The sequence below is a fragment of the Eublepharis macularius genome, chromosome 3, assembly GCF_028583425.1.
Source record: "Eublepharis macularius isolate TG4126 chromosome 3, MPM_Emac_v1.0, whole genome shotgun sequence".
NCBI lineage: Eukaryota > Metazoa > Chordata > Lepidosauria > Squamata > Eublepharidae > Eublepharis > Eublepharis macularius.
Window position 1 is genome coordinate 188,261,275 of NC_072792.1, and position 18,065 is coordinate 188,279,339.

Genomic DNA, 18,065 nt, shown 5'->3' on the forward strand with positions numbered 1-18,065 from the left:
CACCCTGCAAAGGGTCCAGGAGTTGGTGCCCCCCAACCCAGCTCTGTGCCCCCCAGGGCTACTTGTTCTCTTGGGCTGTCCCTACCGTAGCTCCGCTAGTTGCTAAAAGCGCGGCTGTGTGTGTGTGGCCTGTGTTCTTCGCCAGACCTTTGCCGGTGATTGAGGGACCAGGAGGGCATGTGGCTCGCCAGTCCCGTCACAAGCAGCTTCCACAGGCAGGCGCCATTCGCTTGGCTTCAGTGGGTCTTACCGGTATGGGCACGAAAGTGTAGGGCAGAACTTTGTGGTCAGCTCCGGAACGGCTCCCTGGACCTCCGTGAGAGGCAGCAGCAGCAGCAGCCGGAACCCCCCCCCCCCAAGCACCTTCCTGCCCCGGATCCTGAGCCCGGCCCTCCTTCCTTCTCTGCTGGCAGCACGGCTGCCTTCCCCTGAGCAGGCCTGGATAGGGTTGCCAGGTTTGCCACGGGAAATTCCTGGAGATTTGGGGGTGGCAGCTATTTAGGACGGGACTTCACCAAGAATTGAGGGCACCCCACCGCGTCTGACCGCTGAGGCTCTTGTTTTCTCCTGCCTGCAGGGTGAGACGCTTGCAGAGGGGCAGGTTCTCTGCTACGCAGAAAAGCCTCGCCCGCCCGCCCCCCCCGACCCCGGCCAGGGGTGTGAGGTCAGGAGGTCAGCCTCCGGCTGGCCTACCTCACAGGGCAGTTGTGAGGATAAAGCCGAGGGGGGGGAAGGGCCTCTTGAGGTGGAGTCAAAGCAGCAGCAGCAGCAGCAGCAGCTTCTCCGAGCGGAGCACGGAAAGGGGGCCCTCAGGGGTCCCGCAGCAGCATCTGGGGAAGGGCAGGAGCTTCGGGGAGCCCCCGCTCGCCCCTTCAGCCACGTCTGTTCCGAGGCTCCTGCCCTCCCCCGAGGGCGCCGCCGGACTCCGGCTCGTTCCTGCCGGCCCCGCTTCTCTCCCTCCCTCCCAAGGCTCGAGGGCGGCAGGCGAGGCTGGCCCGGCGCTCTCGGGGCTGCGGAGCTGAAACGGGGAAGGGAAACACACGCGTGGCGCGGGGGAGGGGGCGGGGCGGGAGGGGGCGGGGCCTCCGCAGGGAGGGGGGCGCAGACCCTCACACGCCCCCCCCCCCGCCCTCGGGGTTCTCAGAAGCCGCCTTTTCCTCCGGTTCTGGTTCCGGAGCTGCCCCCACCGGGAGGTTGGCAACCCTGAAAGTCTGGTTCGCGGCGCCCCCCCCCCCTTTTTTTTTTTTGCCGGCGACGTTCCGCCCTGAGGACGCGGCCCGGATACGGATACGGAACGCCCGGAGGCGGCGGGCGCGGCAGGGGGCGCTGGTGGGGCGGCCGGGCCGCTCTGGGCCCTCCGCCTCGCTGCCCGGCCCCGCGACGCTGATTGGCTGGCCGGCGGAGCGCGGGCGGCGCCGCAGTTTGAATGTGGCGGCGGCGGCGGCGGCGCGCGGCGGCAGGTGGGGCGGCCGGAGGGCCCCGGCGGCGGGGGGGGGGGGGGGAGGAGGGAGTGCCTCTCTATCCCCCCCCCGGGGCCGCGCCCTCTGCTCAGACTCGGTGTTGCCAGCTCCTGGCGGGGGGTCCCGGGAGGTCCGGGGCGCGGCCGGGGCGTTCCCCCGGGAAGTTGGCGCCCTCCTTCTGCGTCGGGCAGGGCCGGCGGCTGCCTTCTGGGCCGCGCGCAGGGACGAGCCCGTGCAAAGCGAAGCCCCCGGAGCTGCTCTGGCCCGGCCCGCCCCGGAGGGGCTGCTGCAACCGGCTCCGCTTCCCTGCCCGGATCTGCTCTGCCGGGCTCGCTTCGGTCGCCCGGAGGGGAAGCGACCGGCCCGGGGACTCCCGCCCGGCTCTCCTGGACCCTGGTGCGACCCTCCGGCCCCTTCAGCGCTGCCGGCGCCTCCTTGCAGACGCCCTCGCCTCTGCGCCGGAAGGGACCCCCACGGGCCATCTAGTCCAGCCCCTGCACGAGGCGGGGAATCCACCGCCCTTCCCCGGTGGCCGCTGCGCGTTTCTCCGGGATCTCGGGGGCTGGAGGGAAACGCCTTCCTGACCCCACGGGGGCCACCGGCCTCGTCCTGGGCACGCAAGAAAGGGCCCCGGCGGGCTCACCCCTTCCTGCCCTCCCGCTTCTGATGTGCCCGCTTCCCCCTCTCCTCTCTGGGCGGCTCTTTCCCTCCGGCAGCGGGACCCAGTGGGCTTTTCTCTTTTTCCGTAGGGTTCTTGCCATGGCTCCTTCCAAGAAGAAAACCACCCGGGGGTCCAATAAGAACGCCCTGAAGAACAGCAAGCTGGCTGCCTTCCTCACGGAGTTCGACCACGAAGGTAAGGGCCTCCTTTCCTCGACGGGTGGGGCCCGAGCCTGCTCTCATTTGCTGGATCAAGGTGGGCAACGGTGTGTGTCTGCGGCAGCAGAAAAGAGCCAGAGTCCAGGAGCATCTATAAGACTAAAAAAAATTGGGATAGGATACGAGATTTTGTGAGTCACAATTCACTTCTTCAGACAAGTGATCTGTGACTCACAAAAGTTCCTACCCTACTACAAATGTTGTTAGTCTTATAGATGCTCCTGGACTCTGGCTCTTTTCTACTGGTTTTGTGTTGCAATTGTTTTATTGCAAGTTGCTTTAAACGTTTTGCAAAGCAGGAGGTAACTATTCTATTATTTTCATATTGATTTAATGCGTTTCTGATACCATTTGGGGAAACCCAGGTTTGTGGGGAAACCTGAAATGAACCCAACCCAACCCCCCCCCCCTTAATAGAAATATCTCCTTTGCGTCTTCCTGGCCCCTATCCATCTGCAGAAGAGGCCATGTTGACTATTAGGCACATAGCTACTTAAACTGAACCCCTGCAAAACCATCCCCAACGGTCCCAGAAATGCCACAAGTGTCCATACAATTTCAACAAAACGCTCTCTGAAATGACAGGCATTGAGAGGCTTCCCTAAGGCTGTTCCAGCTAGAAAAGCCCAATTCCTCCTCATGGCCGAAGGAGCCAGGAAGCGTACTAGGTTGCCAGTTTTCCATCTCAGGCCGCTAAAATCCCTTTTCTGGAGCTTGCCCGAAAGGCCTCTTATGCTGGTAGGACGTTCCCCTGGAGATTGCTCTATGGATCTACAGTGCAGGATGGACTTTTGGGCCCCAGAATCTGCAGAGCTGGCGGGGGCTGCATGTCGCAGTCATTCCTTTGGGGGGGGGTGAGGTGGTGCTTATGCAGCCCTTTTGTCCCTATATCTGTAGAGCAAAGAATGTCCCAAGTGCTCAGTGGCTCAGTCCTCGTGCCCTGTTCCCATTCGGGCCTTTCTCCATCTTTCTCCATCGCAGTTCAAACACGTGTGGATCACATGCTGATGAACTCCGAGAGCTTTCTTAAGGAAATCAGCGACCTTTACAACATGGACTTCCTCCGCGTGCCTCTGGCCCTGCAGGACATGAACTGGCTCGACTACTTTGGTATGTTGCTGCTGTGCGCGGGGGTGGGGGGGCACTTAGGCCTCTCCTGGAGCCACCAAATTAGCGACTTCCCTGGTGACGTTAGGCCGGCCACTCCAGCACGCGGGTCCATTGGTGAGGCCTCTGGGCGGTTTGTCACAGAGCCCCTGGGCTGGGTGCTTATTTTCCAAGCGCTTTGCCACTGAAGCTGGGAGGCAACTTCCAGCTTGGCTTCTGTTTGATGTCACAAGCACACAGGACTCCCCTCTTATGTTCATCTGGGACAGTACAGGAGGAAAGGGGGAAGGCCTGGAACCTTCTGCTTTGAATGTTTGCAGCTGACATTTCTGTGGTTGGCTTCTCTGTGTGGTGCTGAAGAATTCGCTTAAGACAGCCTCACCTCACTTTCTGCAAGCGCAAAGACACAGTTTTCCCTGGTGCCTTGGATTGTTGTAGTTTTGTCCTAACGAAGGCCTTTTCTCTCTCCAGCTCTGGGAGGAGGTGAAAGGGCCCTGGAGAAGGCAACCATAGTACGTAGTCTCTGTCTTAACATGGATGAGTGCCGGGTTCTCCAACTGGGTAACAAAAATGCAAAGCATGCATGCTGGATGAGGGGTACACTTCTGGGTAGCAGTGTGTGTGAGCAAGATCTTGGGATATGGGTGAATGGTAAGCTAAGTATGAGCACTCAGTGTGATGCAGCAGCAAAAAAGGCAAACACAATCTTGGGGAGTATTAACAAAGGCATAAGATCCGAATCACAGGACATCATTGTCCTACTATACACCGTGTTGGTCAGGATGTGGGTAAATTGAAACGGGTGCAGAGAACAGCCAGGATAATCAGGAGCCTGGAGACCAAGCCCTACGAGGAAAGACTGAGGGACCTGGGAGTGTTCAGTTTGGGGAAGAGGAGGCTGAGCAGAGACACGATTGCTCGATTGAAGTATTTAAAAGGCCGTCACTTAGAGGAGGGAAGGGAGCTGTTCCTGTTGGCAGCAGAGGATGGGACTCGAAACTACAGGAGGATATTGGGGGGGAACGTCTTCACGTTAAGAGAAGTGCAGCAGCGGAATCGGCTGCCTGGGGGGGGGGTCCCCCTCATTGGCAATCTTCAAGTTGTGGCTGGATGAATCCTTGCCGGGGATCCTTTAGACGGTTCCTGCACTGGGCAGGGGGTTGAACTAGATGGTCTGTAGGGCCCCTTCCAGCTCCAAGGTTCTCACGGCACCATCCCCCCCGCCCCCCCCCCCGCCCGCCTGTGGTGCTGGGTGGCCCAGGGAGCCTTCCCTGCTGTCTCCGGGACTGTCTGTCCCAGCAAAACTGCCCTTCGTCCCTCACCACTGCTTCTGCTTGCAGGCAGACCCGGAATTCCTGGAAATCAAAGAACTGGTATCGGCAGCAGTTCAGACGCCCATGAAGACAGTCCGGAAAGGTTGGTCTCAAAGGGCCTTCTGGGCCGAGTCTGCAAAGGAGCTGGGGTGAGGGGTGGGGCCGGTGGCAATGTGGTTGGCACTCGCTGGGGGCTCTGGGGCAGGTCAGTTTCTCTCAGCCACCCCCCTCCCCCTGGAGGTGGGGAGGGCCCTGGCCGCTGCTCTGATCTCTCTGGGCCAAGGGCCGGGCATGGACGGAGAGGTCTGGCGTTGTGAAAGACTGATGGGTCTTGTGTGTTTTGGACCCGCCTCCCCAGCTAAAAAAGCCAAGCAGGATATCGCGACCATTGAAGAAGAAGCAGGGCAGCCTGTCCTTCCCGCTCGGAAGAGATCCAGACAGGGGAGTGACGCTCCTGGAGCCCTGGAGAGCCAGAAACTAGGGAAGGTAAATTCCTCCAAGGACGCTCCGGGGCTGTGCTCCACAGGCCTGGTTGGCTGCTGGCTGACCTGGCTGCAGCATCCGCCTGACCGCCCTCTCGGGCAGCCTGTACCGATTGAATCCTGTACATCCCACGGCTGCCATAAAACAGCCCAAGGGGAGGGATGCTTCTGTACTTTGCTCTTCAGTGGCCCTTGGAGCGTGGAAATTCGGCAGCCCGAGGGCGGTCTGCGTAAGGGTGGGGTTTTTTGTTTGCATTCTTGCACAGCGGCCAGTAGGGAGTTTCCTTTAAAAGCGAGAGATTGCCGTCATGCCAGACCTCCTGGTGAGTGACACGGATGGGCCAAAATTGCCACTCGGTGGAGGCACACCAAGGCTTTTGTTGACTTGTGCCACGTCCAGCCCCACTAGCGCCGCTGGACCGTGCGGCACGGTCTCCAGATGCTGGAGACCAGAATCCCACCGCAAAGGGAAACCAGGGCCTCTTATTCCTTGCTGGGCTCAGGGCTCTCGTCTGGCACTCTAGCGTGGCTCTGTTGGCCAAGTGACGACGGAAGCCATGTGCCTTTTGTGTCTTCCAGGCAAAGACCTCCACCAAAAAGGCCCCAGGGTCAAAGAGGAGCAGGCCTCCCCTGGCCAAGTCTACACGTTTGAGCAGGAGGTATTGGGCTGGAGGGCGGGGCGCTTGGGGGGTGGAGCTCCAGTTAGGGGCCAGAATTCTTCTCCCCCCGCTTGCGTGCAACCAGGGAGGCTGTTCATGACTGGCTGTCTTCACAGGTCCAGCAAAGTAAAGTTTGTCACTCCATCAGGCAGCCAGGCAGCTCGGGCTCTTGCCCTCCAGGGGGCTACCCCTCTGCTCACCCCGAAGTTTGACTCCAGGTGAGCCATCTGATCTCTGCTCGCACCTCGGGGCAGAGGGCTGCGGCGGCGGCAGCTCTGGGCCTCGTGCATCTGCCGCCGGGTGCTGGAAGCCCGGCCCCTCCGTTCCACGCTGACACGTACCTGGGCCTGCCTTGAGAGAGCTTCTTCCGTCCCGTTGCTGACTTGATCTGATCATCAGCAGGGCGACACTCGGTGGTTTGGGTCTTCGGGGGGGGGGGCGCTCCTTACGTGTGATTATGGAATGCTTTTCTCTCCTCCTCCCCCTCCCTGGGCCCCAGCGTCTTCAAAACGCCTGGCCTCCGTGCCCCAGCACCACACGAGCGCATCTTCAGCATCTCCACCAATGGCAGCCCCCTAGCAGACAGCAACGATGTCTTCATCACCGTCCCTGCTGGGGGAGGGGAGGTACGGTAGAGAAGCTGGGGGGGGGGGGGCGCTGAAATCTCCCAGCTGCCCTGAGTGAGAGCTGCTGGGGAGGGTCTGCACCTGCCCTGGGCAGACGGCTGCCCGCTGCCCCAGGACTCTTCCTGGCTGCTGGGTACGGTGACTTTCACCCATGTGACCCACCCCAAAGCAGAAACCTTTAGGCAAGCTGTCCATGGGCTGACACCCTCTTGCTCTCTTCTCCGCAGAGCATCTGTTTAAGAGCCAGCGAGCTTTCCAAACGGGACCTGATGCAGCTGAACCCAAACACCCTGGGAAGCGTGAAGAAGCTGTCGGTGAGGGGTCCCACATTGCTTCTTTGTTCCCCAGAGCAGAATCCACACACACACACACACACCACCCCAAATCTTTCCTGTTGGTCAGGTTAGATCTTTGCTCCAGAAAAGATCCTCAAGTGGGCATTTAGGCAGGAACAAACCTTGTTAGTCTTTGAGGGGCAATAAGGAAAGGGACTTGGGTTTGGGGGCAACAGACAAAGGGGGCTGCCCCTCTGGAATTTTAATGGGCCGTGGTTCTCCTTCGTTCTGGGGCCCAAGGGTGCGTTTCGACCTCTCTGCACCCCCTGCATGTTTGCCTGACGCCTCCCCTGTCCTGACTGAGAGCCGCATGCGTTCCTCCCTTGCTTCCAGCGAGCCAGCCCCTCGCTCTGGCAGTGGAGGGGGAAAGAGCAGGGAAAGGCAAAGATCCCAGCGTCAGTCCCCGGCATACAGGCAGGGAAAGGTGGGGGCGGGGGCAGTGATCTGCCTGGGCAGCAGGTAAGGTGTGTGATAGCCCCCCTCTGCTCTGCTCTGGTCTCGGCACTGGGGCCTTCCAAAGCATCCTCCATCCCAGGCGAAAGGCGCTCCAGGCTGCTGTTCTGCTTCTCTGGGGGGTGGCCTCTTGCACCCTTCCTTCCCCCTTCTCAGACGCAGCCAATCAACTGAGCGTGGGCTGCCCCTCCGAGTCCCGCCTCCTGGGCCGCAGGAAGTGTCCCTGTCAGCTGGCCGGCCGCACAGCTGAGCGAGCTCTGTCCTCTCCTCCTAGGCCCAGCTTGCGATCCTCTGCAGCGGCATCAAGAGTGCCCAGTGAGGCCTGGCGCTTTGGGCTGCTCCCTCCTGGATTGTGCACAGCCTCCAAAGGACTGGACCACAGCCCTTCTGCTTCGGGCCTCCTTGGTGGGCTGGGAGGAACTGCCAAATCCTTGGGCCAGGGCGGGAGTTGGCGGTCCACGTTGGCCCCTGGGAACAGGCGGGCCTTTAATGTTGTCGGTCTTCCGAGTTGTGTTTATCTTCTGAGCTGCAGGGCAGCGGGGTGGGAGGAGATGCGCTGGCCCTCTCTGGGGCTGTGGGCTTCTCACGGGGGCAGGGGAAGCAGAATTTTCCAGACGCTCTCAGCCAGAGCTGTTCCACTGAGGGGCACGTGCAGCACCCCAGCGGCATATTGATGCATTCGCTTCTGGGGATGAGGAACAGACCCCCCCCCCCCAAAATCCCTTGTCCACAAGGGCTCCGATCCTTGTTCATTGTTGGATGCTGAGTCCCGTGACAGATGCTGGTGGGCTTGCAGCCAGCCTGCTTCTTAAGCAGCCCCCCCTTTCATTTTCTCACCGGGGGGGGGGTGTCCTCGTGTTCCTCTGTTCTCCCTTGCCATGGGGGGGGGGATCAGAGGGAGCGATAGATGCATTAGTATTTGATGGGGAGGGGGTCATCTTTTAATGGTAGTACCTTAGTTACAGAGTTGTGCCTGATGGCTGGTGACTGAATAAATGTTCTTACTGTTACACGGAAGTGGCTGCTGTGCTGTTCCATGTTTCCTTCTCTCCTGTGGGGGGCCGTTCCTCTGATCCTACTGCATGGATGTGAGGAAGAATAAAGGCAAGTGGGGCTGGGTGGGGGCAGAATCCTTCACATTGCAGCCGTTGCCATTTGGACAGGAGCCGGAGACAGGCGCCTTGGTTGATGCCCACCCCAACTTCTGAGAACGGGCAAAGGCAGGCAGGCAGAGCCCCTCAGCCACCTGGAGGGAGCAGCGCTCTTGCCCACCTCTCCCCCGCCCGAGGGAGGGGGCAGCTCCCTGTGTCCGCCATCTCCGTCCCTGTGCCTTCCTGGGCGCCTTTGGCCGAGAGGGCTTGTGCTTGGCCTGACCAGCTAGCATAGTTGGGGGGAGCTTCGGGGAGGGGGCTTCTGAGGCTGGGGCCACTCAGGAAGCAGCGCTGGCTCCTGCAGCTTAGGGCTGGAGTGGTTGGGCTGCGAATGAGTGTCGCGCTGGTCCAAATCCCAGCTCCACCCTGAGCTCGGCATGTGGCCTTGGGTGAGCCACTCCTACCCGCCCGGCTCCCCAGCGGGATTGCAGGGATAATAAGGACACTGACTGGTCACAATCCTAGAGCTGGAAGGGGCCGTACTGCCCATCTGGCCCCACCCCTGCCCACCGTTCGCTGCCCAGAGGTGTTGGCAGCCCCACTCTGGAGGGGCTTCCGTGGGGCAGAGTGGCAAAGAGGCCCCTCCCCAAAGCATCCAAAGGCACTAACGACATGACTTGGGGCACTGATCGGTCTAAGACCAGGATAGAAGCACAGCTGTTGACGGGGGTCCTGCCAGGCCAGCCTGGGGGTCCAGCTATGGCCAGCAACTGGCAGAGACACCGAGGCCTTCGAGCCCTCTGGGTGCCGCTCTCTAGGGCAGAGGCCTCCTGCCCTTCCCTGATCCAGCTAGCCCAGGTGAGCCTGATCACGTGAGATCGCAGCAGCTAAGCAGGGCCAGCCTCCCGCTCTGGCTCCCAGGAGTTGCTGTCTCTGGCCATGGAGGCTCCCTTTGCCCCCTCCCCCCCCCATGGCTGGCAGCCCCCGGCCCTGCCTCCTGCGCCCTGTTCGCCCGGACCCTGCTGGGCAACGGCGCCGCCCTGCTGGCGATGCGGGCGCCCCTGCACCGGCTCCTGGCCCTGCTGGCCGCGGCTGCCCTGGCCAGCTCCGCCCCCTGCGGCTCGAGGGCCGGGAGGTGGGCCTGGGCGCGGCCGGCCTGGCCCAGACGTTCTTCCTCGACGCCTTCCCGGACCTCGAGTCGGCCGTGCCGCTGGCCGTGGCCTTCGATCGGTGCGTGGCCCTCGGTGGCCCCTTGCGGTACGCTGCCCTCTCGACCGAGGCCCTCGGGGCCCAGATCGGCCCTGCCCTCGCGGCGAGGACAGCGGCCGCCCAGGCGCCCCCGCCCCTCCTCCTGGCCCGGACCAGCGCGCTCGCCCGCGCCTTCTGCCCCCCCCCCCCGGCCCGGTCCCCCGCTCGTGCTCGGTCCCCCGGTCAGCGGCGCTCGCCGAGCGGCCTCTGCGCGCTGCTCTCCGCCCTCGGCCTGGCCCCGCTGCTCATCCTTCTGCCTCACGCGCCGCTCCTCGGGGTGGTGCTGAGCGCAGCGGGCCAGCCAGGGCCAGCGCCTCCGGGCGCTGAGCACCTGCATCGCACCCATCCGGGCGGCGCTCGTTCTCCGCCCCCATGGCCGGCTCGTCCGTGACCCGCCGCTTCGGGGAAGAGCCCCCGCCGGGCCCGCGTCCTCCTCCCGTCGTCTGCAGCGTGAAAACCAAAGGGATCCGGGACAGGTTCTTGAGGACGGCGCCTCGAAGCCGGGCTAGCCGGTCCAGCGGCACCAGGGGACGGGGGCGGACCGCGAAAGCCGCGCGGAAGAGCAGCCGCCGGGCCGGCCCGAGAGCGGAGGCCAGGCGGTGCCCCTGCTGCATGTCGCGGGAGCCGTTTCGAGGGCCAGCGAGAGAGACGGGCGGCAAAGGCAAGGCGTCACGCTACCTCTGCACAGCAGCCTCGGGCCGGGCGCTGCGCCTCAGAGCCGTCGCAAACCCGTGTGAAGTAACAGTTGCCAATGCGTGGCCTGCGAGGAGGCGCCGGCAGGCATGTCACTATTAGCATTTCTTCCCTTTCTCGGGAACTCTGCCCCACGTGCGGCACCAAGAGCCACCGTCAGAAGAGAAGGCACCCCCGGGCTGGGGCGGGGCGGGGCGGAGATCTGGCCCTTCCTGGTGAATTTTTTTGCCATCAAAACCACGGGTGGGGAGAGGCGACCTCAGTTGCCGCCGGGTTGAGGTGCGGAGGAAGATGGAGTGGGCTGAGGAGGAGAAGACAGGAACGGCAGGAAAGAAAGAGCAGGGTGTGTCCAGGAGGACAGGGGGAAGGCGAGTTCTTTTCATCTGCTCTGGGCACAACAGGGTGTTTTTTTTTTAACGTAAAAGATCTGTATAGTACTTTGCAACATATTTCAAAGGGGTATATAAACATTTTAAAATATAAAGCAATTTTAAAACCAGCTGAAAGCAACCAACAGTAAACACCAGAGCAGCAAAAGAGAAACCGGGGCAGTTTAGCTGGGAAGGCGGAAGGGGAAAACAAAACCTCTCTGGATGGAGAGCTGGAAAGGAGGCAGCTGAATGGCTGGGATTAGGGAGGGGGGAATATGCATTTGTCACCCCAAGCTAATGGCAGTTCCCCTCCCAGCAGCACAAAATGGGGCTCATAGGGAATAACCTCCCCTTCACCTGGATATAAGTTTCTGTTTAACACAGGAGGGGATTCTGGCCCCCTGGCAGAATGCAGTGGAAGGGCGCCATGATCCCTGTCTTCCGTTATAAATAAAAAAAGAGTCAATTCCCCGTCTAAGACAAATAGATGCAGTGTGGTCTAGTGGCTAGAGCGTTTGCCTAGGCTCCAGGAGACCCAGGTTCCGATTTCCCAGCTGCCATGGAAGCTTGTGTGACCTTTCGCCAGTCACACACACACAGCCTAAACAAATTCCCTATCTCACAGGGTTCTTGTGAGCTTGAGATGGAGAAGAGGGGAAATCGGTCCCCGTTGTGGAGATAGCTGGGGCATGTCAACAAATAACTGACTTATGTAGCATAGATTACTAACAATATGAAGTTTATTGTGTTAGCCAAGTCTTAAATAGAAACAAGTCTTAAATAGAATGCTTTTATCACCCACAACTGATATTAAATTGGCTTAACATAACTAGGGGAGATATTCTGTTCTTTTAAAGCCATTATGACCAGTCACTGTGATTGTCTTGTATACGTTTTGAATTTTGTGGTTACTTTAACCTCTTGCGTTTCGCTGACTTTTAACCCCTGTATATCAATGTGTGTAGCTACCTCTGCTGACTGGGGATTCACTTCATGCATCTGATGAAGTACACACTAAGTACAAAGCTTGTGCTGTGTAGTTTCTGCCTGTCTGCACACTGGTAAAAAGCTCCCTCTTGCCTTCGCTATCACAGGCTGACGTGGCTTCACCTCTGAAAGTTGTCTCTGGAATGAATTACTTACTTTATGCCACGAACCCACCAGCATATAGCCAGGAACTTTGTTCCAACCCTAGGGTGAGTCCTGAGAGACAAAATAAGAGAGGTGGTTTGCACGCACGCACGCACGCACGCACACAATGATTCAGGAGCAAGTGACCTCTGGCATGACTGAGGCAAAAGTTTCCGGTATGAGGGATAATCCAGTCGCCCAGAAAAGCTCTCCATCCGTGATTTTCTGTCTCGCACTTTTACCAACTTTGTAAAAGAAAGAAATGCATTCACTGTATTTTTTTAATGTTGATTTATCAACTGTGCCCCCCAAATCCCTCTTCCATTTTCCAACTCTTTGAGGCTCCAGTGCCTCACTGACTGGGTGTGTGTGTGTGTGTGTGTGTGTGTGTGTGTGTGTGTGTGTGTATTGCTAGGAAGTATTGCTAGGAAGCTCAGCTAATTTGCATGGAATGTGGAAGTTTTGGGGAGGGAAGTTCAGTAGGGTGAAAAAGTAGCCAATTAATTTAAAATAGTGCATTTAATCCATTTCCTCAGCATGTTTCAGTTATATGATCAGCATCCTTCGGTGGGGATGGCAGCCCGACAGCTGAAGCCCCCGTCAAACGCCACAAAAACAACGGTTACTAAAGTGGGTTAGAGAAGGAAGGCAGCGTGGTATGGCCCGATCTGGTCAGGTCTAGAAAGCTAAGCAGGGTCAGTACTTGGATGGGCAACCACCGAGGAAGACTCTGCAGCTGATGAAGGCAAGGGCAAAACCCCCTTTGCTTCTCCCTTTCCTTGAAAGCCCCTTGGTGAGGTTGCCATACATGGGTTGTGTGACTCAGTGGCACATACCCACACAAGGAGGGTTAGGGTTTCTCCACTGCGCCCATGCCATGGCGTTCTCATGGAGATGCTTAAAAGCATGGGTGCTAAAACCGAGCTGTGAAACCGAGAGGGCCCCCACCCCATCGCAGGGAGGAATGCTCTCCCCACAGATCCTTTGCAAACTTGGCCTCTATAAAGGAGTGCGGCCATCAGAACCAGAACGCAGAGAACCCAGAAAGGTGATCCAGAGGTTATGTGGCTGGTGGTATCAAAAGCCCCAAAGAATGCCAAGCTAACCAGTAGGGGCGTTCTCTCCCTCTTCCCGCAGGGCTGAAACATCACATGCCCGGGGTCTTCACAATCGGCTCCAGCTACATGTGCCTGGGGCTGCCCCCACCGGCTCAAGCATCTTACCCCCAAAGCCAAATTTGAGCCTGGCCTTCAGGTTCCTAAGTCAGCCAAGACGAGAGATGAGTAGGCTGAAGCACGTCTCCCGTGAGGCAGCAGGCAGGCTCTGTGGAGATGTCTGTGAGTTGTGCCCCTAGGAACAGGGCAATTCAGAGCAGTGGAGCAGCTGTGGAAAAGGCCCTTTCTCAAGGGGAGGCTGTGGGGGCTACCCACAGGTGGCACGGGGCATAGGAAGGAAGGTGCCAATGCTGGCCGGATCTGAGAAGGTGCCTGGCCTCAGAGAGCAAGCTCTTGTTGTATGACGGATTTAACCAGGGAAAAAAACCCCAAGTAAACAGCCATGGTTAACCATCAACCTCCAGTTCCCACACCCAGGCTCGTTTGCCTTGAGGGGGAGTGGGGGTTTGGGTAGGGGAGGGGGCTCGGTGGGCTAGAATGCCATACAGCCCACCTCCTAAAGTGGCCACTTCCTCCAGGGAGCTGATCTCTGTCATCTGGATATCAGCTGTAATTCCAGCTCTCCAGGCCCCTTTGGACACGGGCAACCCTACTTCCAAGGGGCACATACTGAAGCCACCTGCCCACAGAGACATTCCAGAGCGAGGTTGGTGGTGGCCAGTCTCAGGCCTGCTTGGAGACGCTTCCTCCCACAGAGCATCGCGTGGCTCCTTCTCATCCCAGTAAATAACTTAGGCATCATCTTTGTTTTACTTATCATGTCTTTGAGCACACTTTTTTGTATACATCTTAATAAGTATCACCTTTATCCTTGTGGCTTTATTGGCTTTGGGCCAGCTCCCCGCTAATGGTTTTAGTGGAAATCAGCAGGCAAGTGGTCTACCTTGGTTAACACCCGATATGGTTGGAGGCTTTATTTCCTCGATCTCTGAGCTTAGGGTTAGTTAGAGGGTGCTGTACCAGTGACGTACCCTGGAGTGCCTCTTGCCTCCAAGGAGTTTGTTCGTTCTTGAAAAACCTACCCCTGGGGACCGAGGGGTCGGGACGTCCTCCCTCCATTCTGAAATGAATGCGTGTGTGATGGTTGGGATGGCACTCCAGATAGTCATCAGCCGTGGCACTGCCTCCCCCTCCCCTGGCACAGACTGCTTACTGGAATGGGTGTTCTTGCTTGGTATTCTAGTGAATGGGCTGTATGAGAAGTCTTGCCAACCAGTGCTCTTGTTGATCCAGGAGCTTAAAAGGCCAGCTGCCATCGTCACACTACAATACACCCCTTTCCCTGACTTCTGGGGGTGCCAGCCCCTCCTCAAGTAGTAACCACTGCCACCAACAAATCTCAAATAATAATAACAACAGCAACAACAACATTCGATTTATATACCGCTCTTCAGGATGACTTAACACCCACTCAGAGTGGTTTACAAAGTATGCCATTATTATCCCCACAACAAAACACCCTGTGAGGTGGGTGGGGCTGAGAGAGCTCCGAGAGAGCTGTGACTGCCCCAAGGTCGCCCAGCTGGCTTCAAGCGGAGGAGTGGGGAATCAAACCCGGCTCTCAAGATTAGAGTCCTGCCGCTCTTAACCACTACACCAAACCAATGTCTCTTCTGCTCAAAGGATTTGTACATCCAGCACTCTGCATCTGCGTTGCTGTTTCAAGGCTCCACCTAACTGCTGCGTCTCCTGCGTCGCTCACACTGGCTAGTGCAGGGGCAATCTATGGCACTTCGGCACTTTTGTGCTCAAGGAGTGGTGAACTCAAACGCCGCATCTCCCCTTTACTGCTCTTTGGAACGCACATCCAAAATTAGGTGTGGTCTGTACACAGAAATGAGACTTCAAGCATTCAAAATATAAGGAAGTTTAATAGCCAAATAAAAAAGTACGGACGGCTGGTCCGAGCTAAGCAAGGATAAAAGGCAACAGTGAAAACGTGTAATCTTCAAAATTTATCCTTACAGCGCTACTTTAGGAGAGTCTAGTATCTCTTGAAGCTGGCGCATTTAAAACCTCTCCATTTCCTTAGATCTCAGAGGCTGGGTCTTCTCCTACTGTTCTTCGACAAGTGGTCAAGACAGTCTCCTTGTAAAGATTTACTTCCTCGTGGCTTGTGGCCCATCTGAGGAAGAAGAGCTGCTTCCTCTAGCCCCGAGAATGTATAATGTCCCCTTGAGAATCCATCCCATTCTGAGGTCATTCTCAGTCTTCCTGACTAGAGGAAGAAAATACAATCTAGCCTTTTGGCTTTCCTAGTCTGTGACAATCTAGAGTTTCAGGTGTGTCTTTGTGTTGGTTGGTGGTAGAAGAGCAAGATTTGGGTCCAGGTTATGACAAAAGGAGTTTTGACTCTCAGAGGCTCAAACCCTGGATCTCTAAGTTGCTTCTGGACCCAAATCTTGCTAACCCAGCAGAGGAGTTGGGTGGCAAAGCTTTTATCTCACTCCGGCCAGAGCCGTATCCATCTCACAGCACACGGCTCATTCCCTGTACTTTTCCTCTTTGCCAGCTGGGAACTTGCAGTCAGGCTCCTGTACTGAGAAACAGTTTGGTCCCGACTAGTAGAATATCGCTGTGAATTCTAGGGTGGAAAGCATTTCTCTGCAAGGTGCACGGGAGGGGGTGAGCAAAAGGAGAGTTTTTGCAGGTAGCCCTGAACCCCACCTGCCCAGGAGAAATGGTGCTTTGTGTGCTGTCCAGTCTGCTGAATCAAGCAGGACCTAAGAGCATTTCCTCTGCAAATCCCCTGTCAGATTCAGAGCCCTAACGGCAAACCTTTGCGCTGGACCAACCCAGCAACCCGTCGCCGGATCTCCTTGGTTTTCACGCTGTAAATCACAGGGTTGAGCACAGGAGGCAGGAGGAAGTGGAGGTAGGACAGCAGCAGGTAGACCTGGGGGGCCATTTTCTTGCCAAACCGGTGGATCATAGAGAGGCTCAGCAAGGGGGTATAAAAGAGGAGGACGGCACAGATGTGGGAGACACAGGTGTTGAGGGCCTTCAGGCGCTCCTGCCAGGTGGCAATGCTCAGCACCGTCTTTAGGATCATGGCGTACGAAAGGAGGATGAGGACAGAGTCCAGCCCAAGTGTGGAAAGCAGCACAAAAAGACCATAGGCGCTGTTAATGTGTGTGTCCACACAGGCCAACTTGAGGACGTCTGGGTGAACACAATAGGAATGAGAAAGTCCCTTGGCCCCACAGTAACTGAGCTGCCTCAACATGAAGGGCAGGGGAAGATGGAGGCTGACGCTTCGCAAGATGATGGCCAAGCCTATCTTGACGACCGTAGAACTGGTCAAGATGGAGGCGTACCTCAGAGGGTTCCAGATGGCTACGAAGCGGTCGAAGGCCATGGCCAAAAGAACGGCGGATTCGATGACAGAGAACGTGTGGATGGAGAACAGCTGAGCGAAGCAGGCCTCGGCCCTCACCGCTCTGGAACGCAGCAGGAAGACGCTCAGCATGGAAGGCAGAGTGGAGGCCGAAAGGCCCAGGTCGGCCAGCGCCAGCATGCACAAGAAGAGGTACATGGGGGCATGGAGGCCCGGCCCGGCCCAGATGACGGCCAGAATGGTGCTGTTCCCGAGGAAGGAGATGAGGTACATGGAGCCCAGTGGGATCAGCAGCCAGCAGTGCGCGGAGCCCAGTCCCGGGATGTCCCTCAAAATAAAGAGCAGGGGGCTGTCTTCTGTTTGGTTGGAGACTGTCATGGTAAAATTGTGATACCTGGATTATGAAAATATTTTTTCAAAAAATCATACAGATAGCAATTTTTTTCTCTCTTCCTAGGTCCAAAGCATCCCACTTCGCGTCACACTTTCCCATCTCTTTGAGCTGAGAGTCGGTGCTCTGTGGCGCGTAGAGCTCCGGAAGCTCTAAGCCACTGATCCAAGCAGAAACCACTGCCTGGGAGTCCTCAGTTCTGCAGTATCTGCCCTCCTCTAGTCATAAGGGATCCAGCTAGCTTAGACCAACAGTGGGTCTCCCCCATCTGGAAGAGCTGTGCTTCTGGAGCCTCCCCACCCACCTGCCCCCAGTCTTGGGGTGGTTTTCTTTGTGATATCTGCAATTCTGGCCTCCATTAGTAGATGGCGCAAAATAGAAAAGACCCTCTGGGCTCGTGAGGGCCTTCCTCCAAAATCCAGGTTCCTTCAATACAGAAATTACACCATCAGGCATTACGTATCTGCAGATGGGGAGTCATCGCCATGTCTGCAAATATAATGCAACGTAATGCACAAATTTGTGAGATCAAGTCACAGGCTCAGACACATTTCTGAAATCCAGGACTGGGCTTTGGATTGTTGGTGCATTAGAGTGGCGGGTTGCCCGTCTGTACATTGCATTGACCAAAGGCCCTGCTTTGCAAAAGCTCTGTCTCTCCATCTGTCTTTAGTTACTTTATAGCCCTCTGGTCCCACTGAAATTCAGGGTAAATTACAGAATATACAACGGTGCAGTCAGACAGCACAGGGCAACCAGTGATCAATACAATAGGGCTAGGATTACAGAAAACAATGAAAACGACACACATGAAACTTCCTTACACGGGCGCATCCAAGTCAGTCCTGTCTACCCAAAGCGGCAGCAGCTCTCCAGGTCTCGGGCCAAGGCCTTTTGTTTCACCTTCTGCCTGGTTCTTTTACTTGGAGATGCTGAGGACTGAACCCGGGATCTTTTGTACGCAAAGCGAGGCCTCGCCACAGAGGCAAGGTATATACTGTGCAAAGTGCCCAAGGCAAAGCATACTGTAAACCCGGTAGAAAGTGGAATTACAGAGGCAGGAGACAATGCAGTCCAAGCAGCTGGAGACCGACAGTCGTCATCGCGCTGGACGGTTTATTTCTGCTTGGGGTGCTGAAAGATCAACACGGAAATGCAGTATCTGATCAGGACAAAATAAAAGATGGAAGCAATACACTGAAGAACCACCCAAAAGAGACGCAAGGATGACAGGTACTTTCGACGAAGAAGGAGGACCAGAGAAATCCCCCTCCACACTGGGCACCCAAAGCAGCTTACATCGTTCCCCTCTCC

General features: G+C 57.3%; 2 protein-coding genes across 3 annotated transcripts; one reads left to right on the forward strand and one right to left on the reverse strand.

The window, feature by feature from the left end:
* Window positions 1-1,391: 1,391 nt before the first annotated feature.
* CDCA8 (cell division cycle associated 8) lies at window positions 1,392-8,331 on the forward strand. 2 transcript variants are annotated; one of them, XM_054974098.1, is made up of 11 exons: window positions 1,392-1,460; window positions 2,210-2,316; window positions 3,321-3,449; window positions 3,918-3,958; window positions 4,787-4,862; window positions 5,118-5,245; window positions 5,821-5,900; window positions 6,017-6,118; window positions 6,400-6,526; window positions 6,754-6,840; window positions 7,589-8,331. In XM_054974098.1, the coding sequence occupies exons 2-11, from the start codon at window positions 2,220-2,222 to the stop codon at window positions 7,631-7,633; spliced, it is 912 nt and encodes a 303-aa protein (XP_054830073.1). In that variant the 5' UTR covers window positions 1,392-1,460; window positions 2,210-2,219; the 3' UTR covers window positions 7,634-8,331. The 2 variants fall into 2 exon arrangements, with proteins under 2 accessions (XP_054830073.1, XP_054830074.1); XM_054974099.1 differs by lacking the exon at window positions 1,392-1,460 and adding an exon at window positions 1,594-1,856.
* Window positions 8,332-15,781: 7,450 nt separating this feature from the next.
* Window positions 15,782-16,738, reverse strand: LOC129326421 (olfactory receptor 51G2-like). The gene has a single exon (XM_054974579.1). It carries the CDS (start codon window positions 16,736-16,738, stop codon window positions 15,782-15,784), a length of 957 nt encoding a protein of 318 aa, XP_054830554.1.
* Window positions 16,739-18,065: the final 1,327 nt, after the last annotated feature.

Coding starts and splice junctions, on each gene's coding strand:
- LOC129326421 (XM_054974579.1), bottom strand. CDS start 16,738: ATGACAGTCTCCAACCAAACAGAAGACAGCCCCCTGCTCTTTATTTTG.
- CDCA8 (XM_054974098.1), top strand. CDS start 2,220: ATGGCTCCTTCCAAGAAGAAAACCACCCGGGGGTCCAATAAGAACGCC. Junction 5,246..5,820: donor AGAGCCAGAAACTAGGGAAG/GTAAATTCCTCC, acceptor TGTGTCTTCCAG/GCAAAGACCTCCACCAAAAA. Junction 6,527..6,753: donor TCCCTGCTGGGGGAGGGGAG/GTACGGTAGAGA, acceptor TCTTCTCCGCAG/AGCATCTGTTTAAGAGCCAG.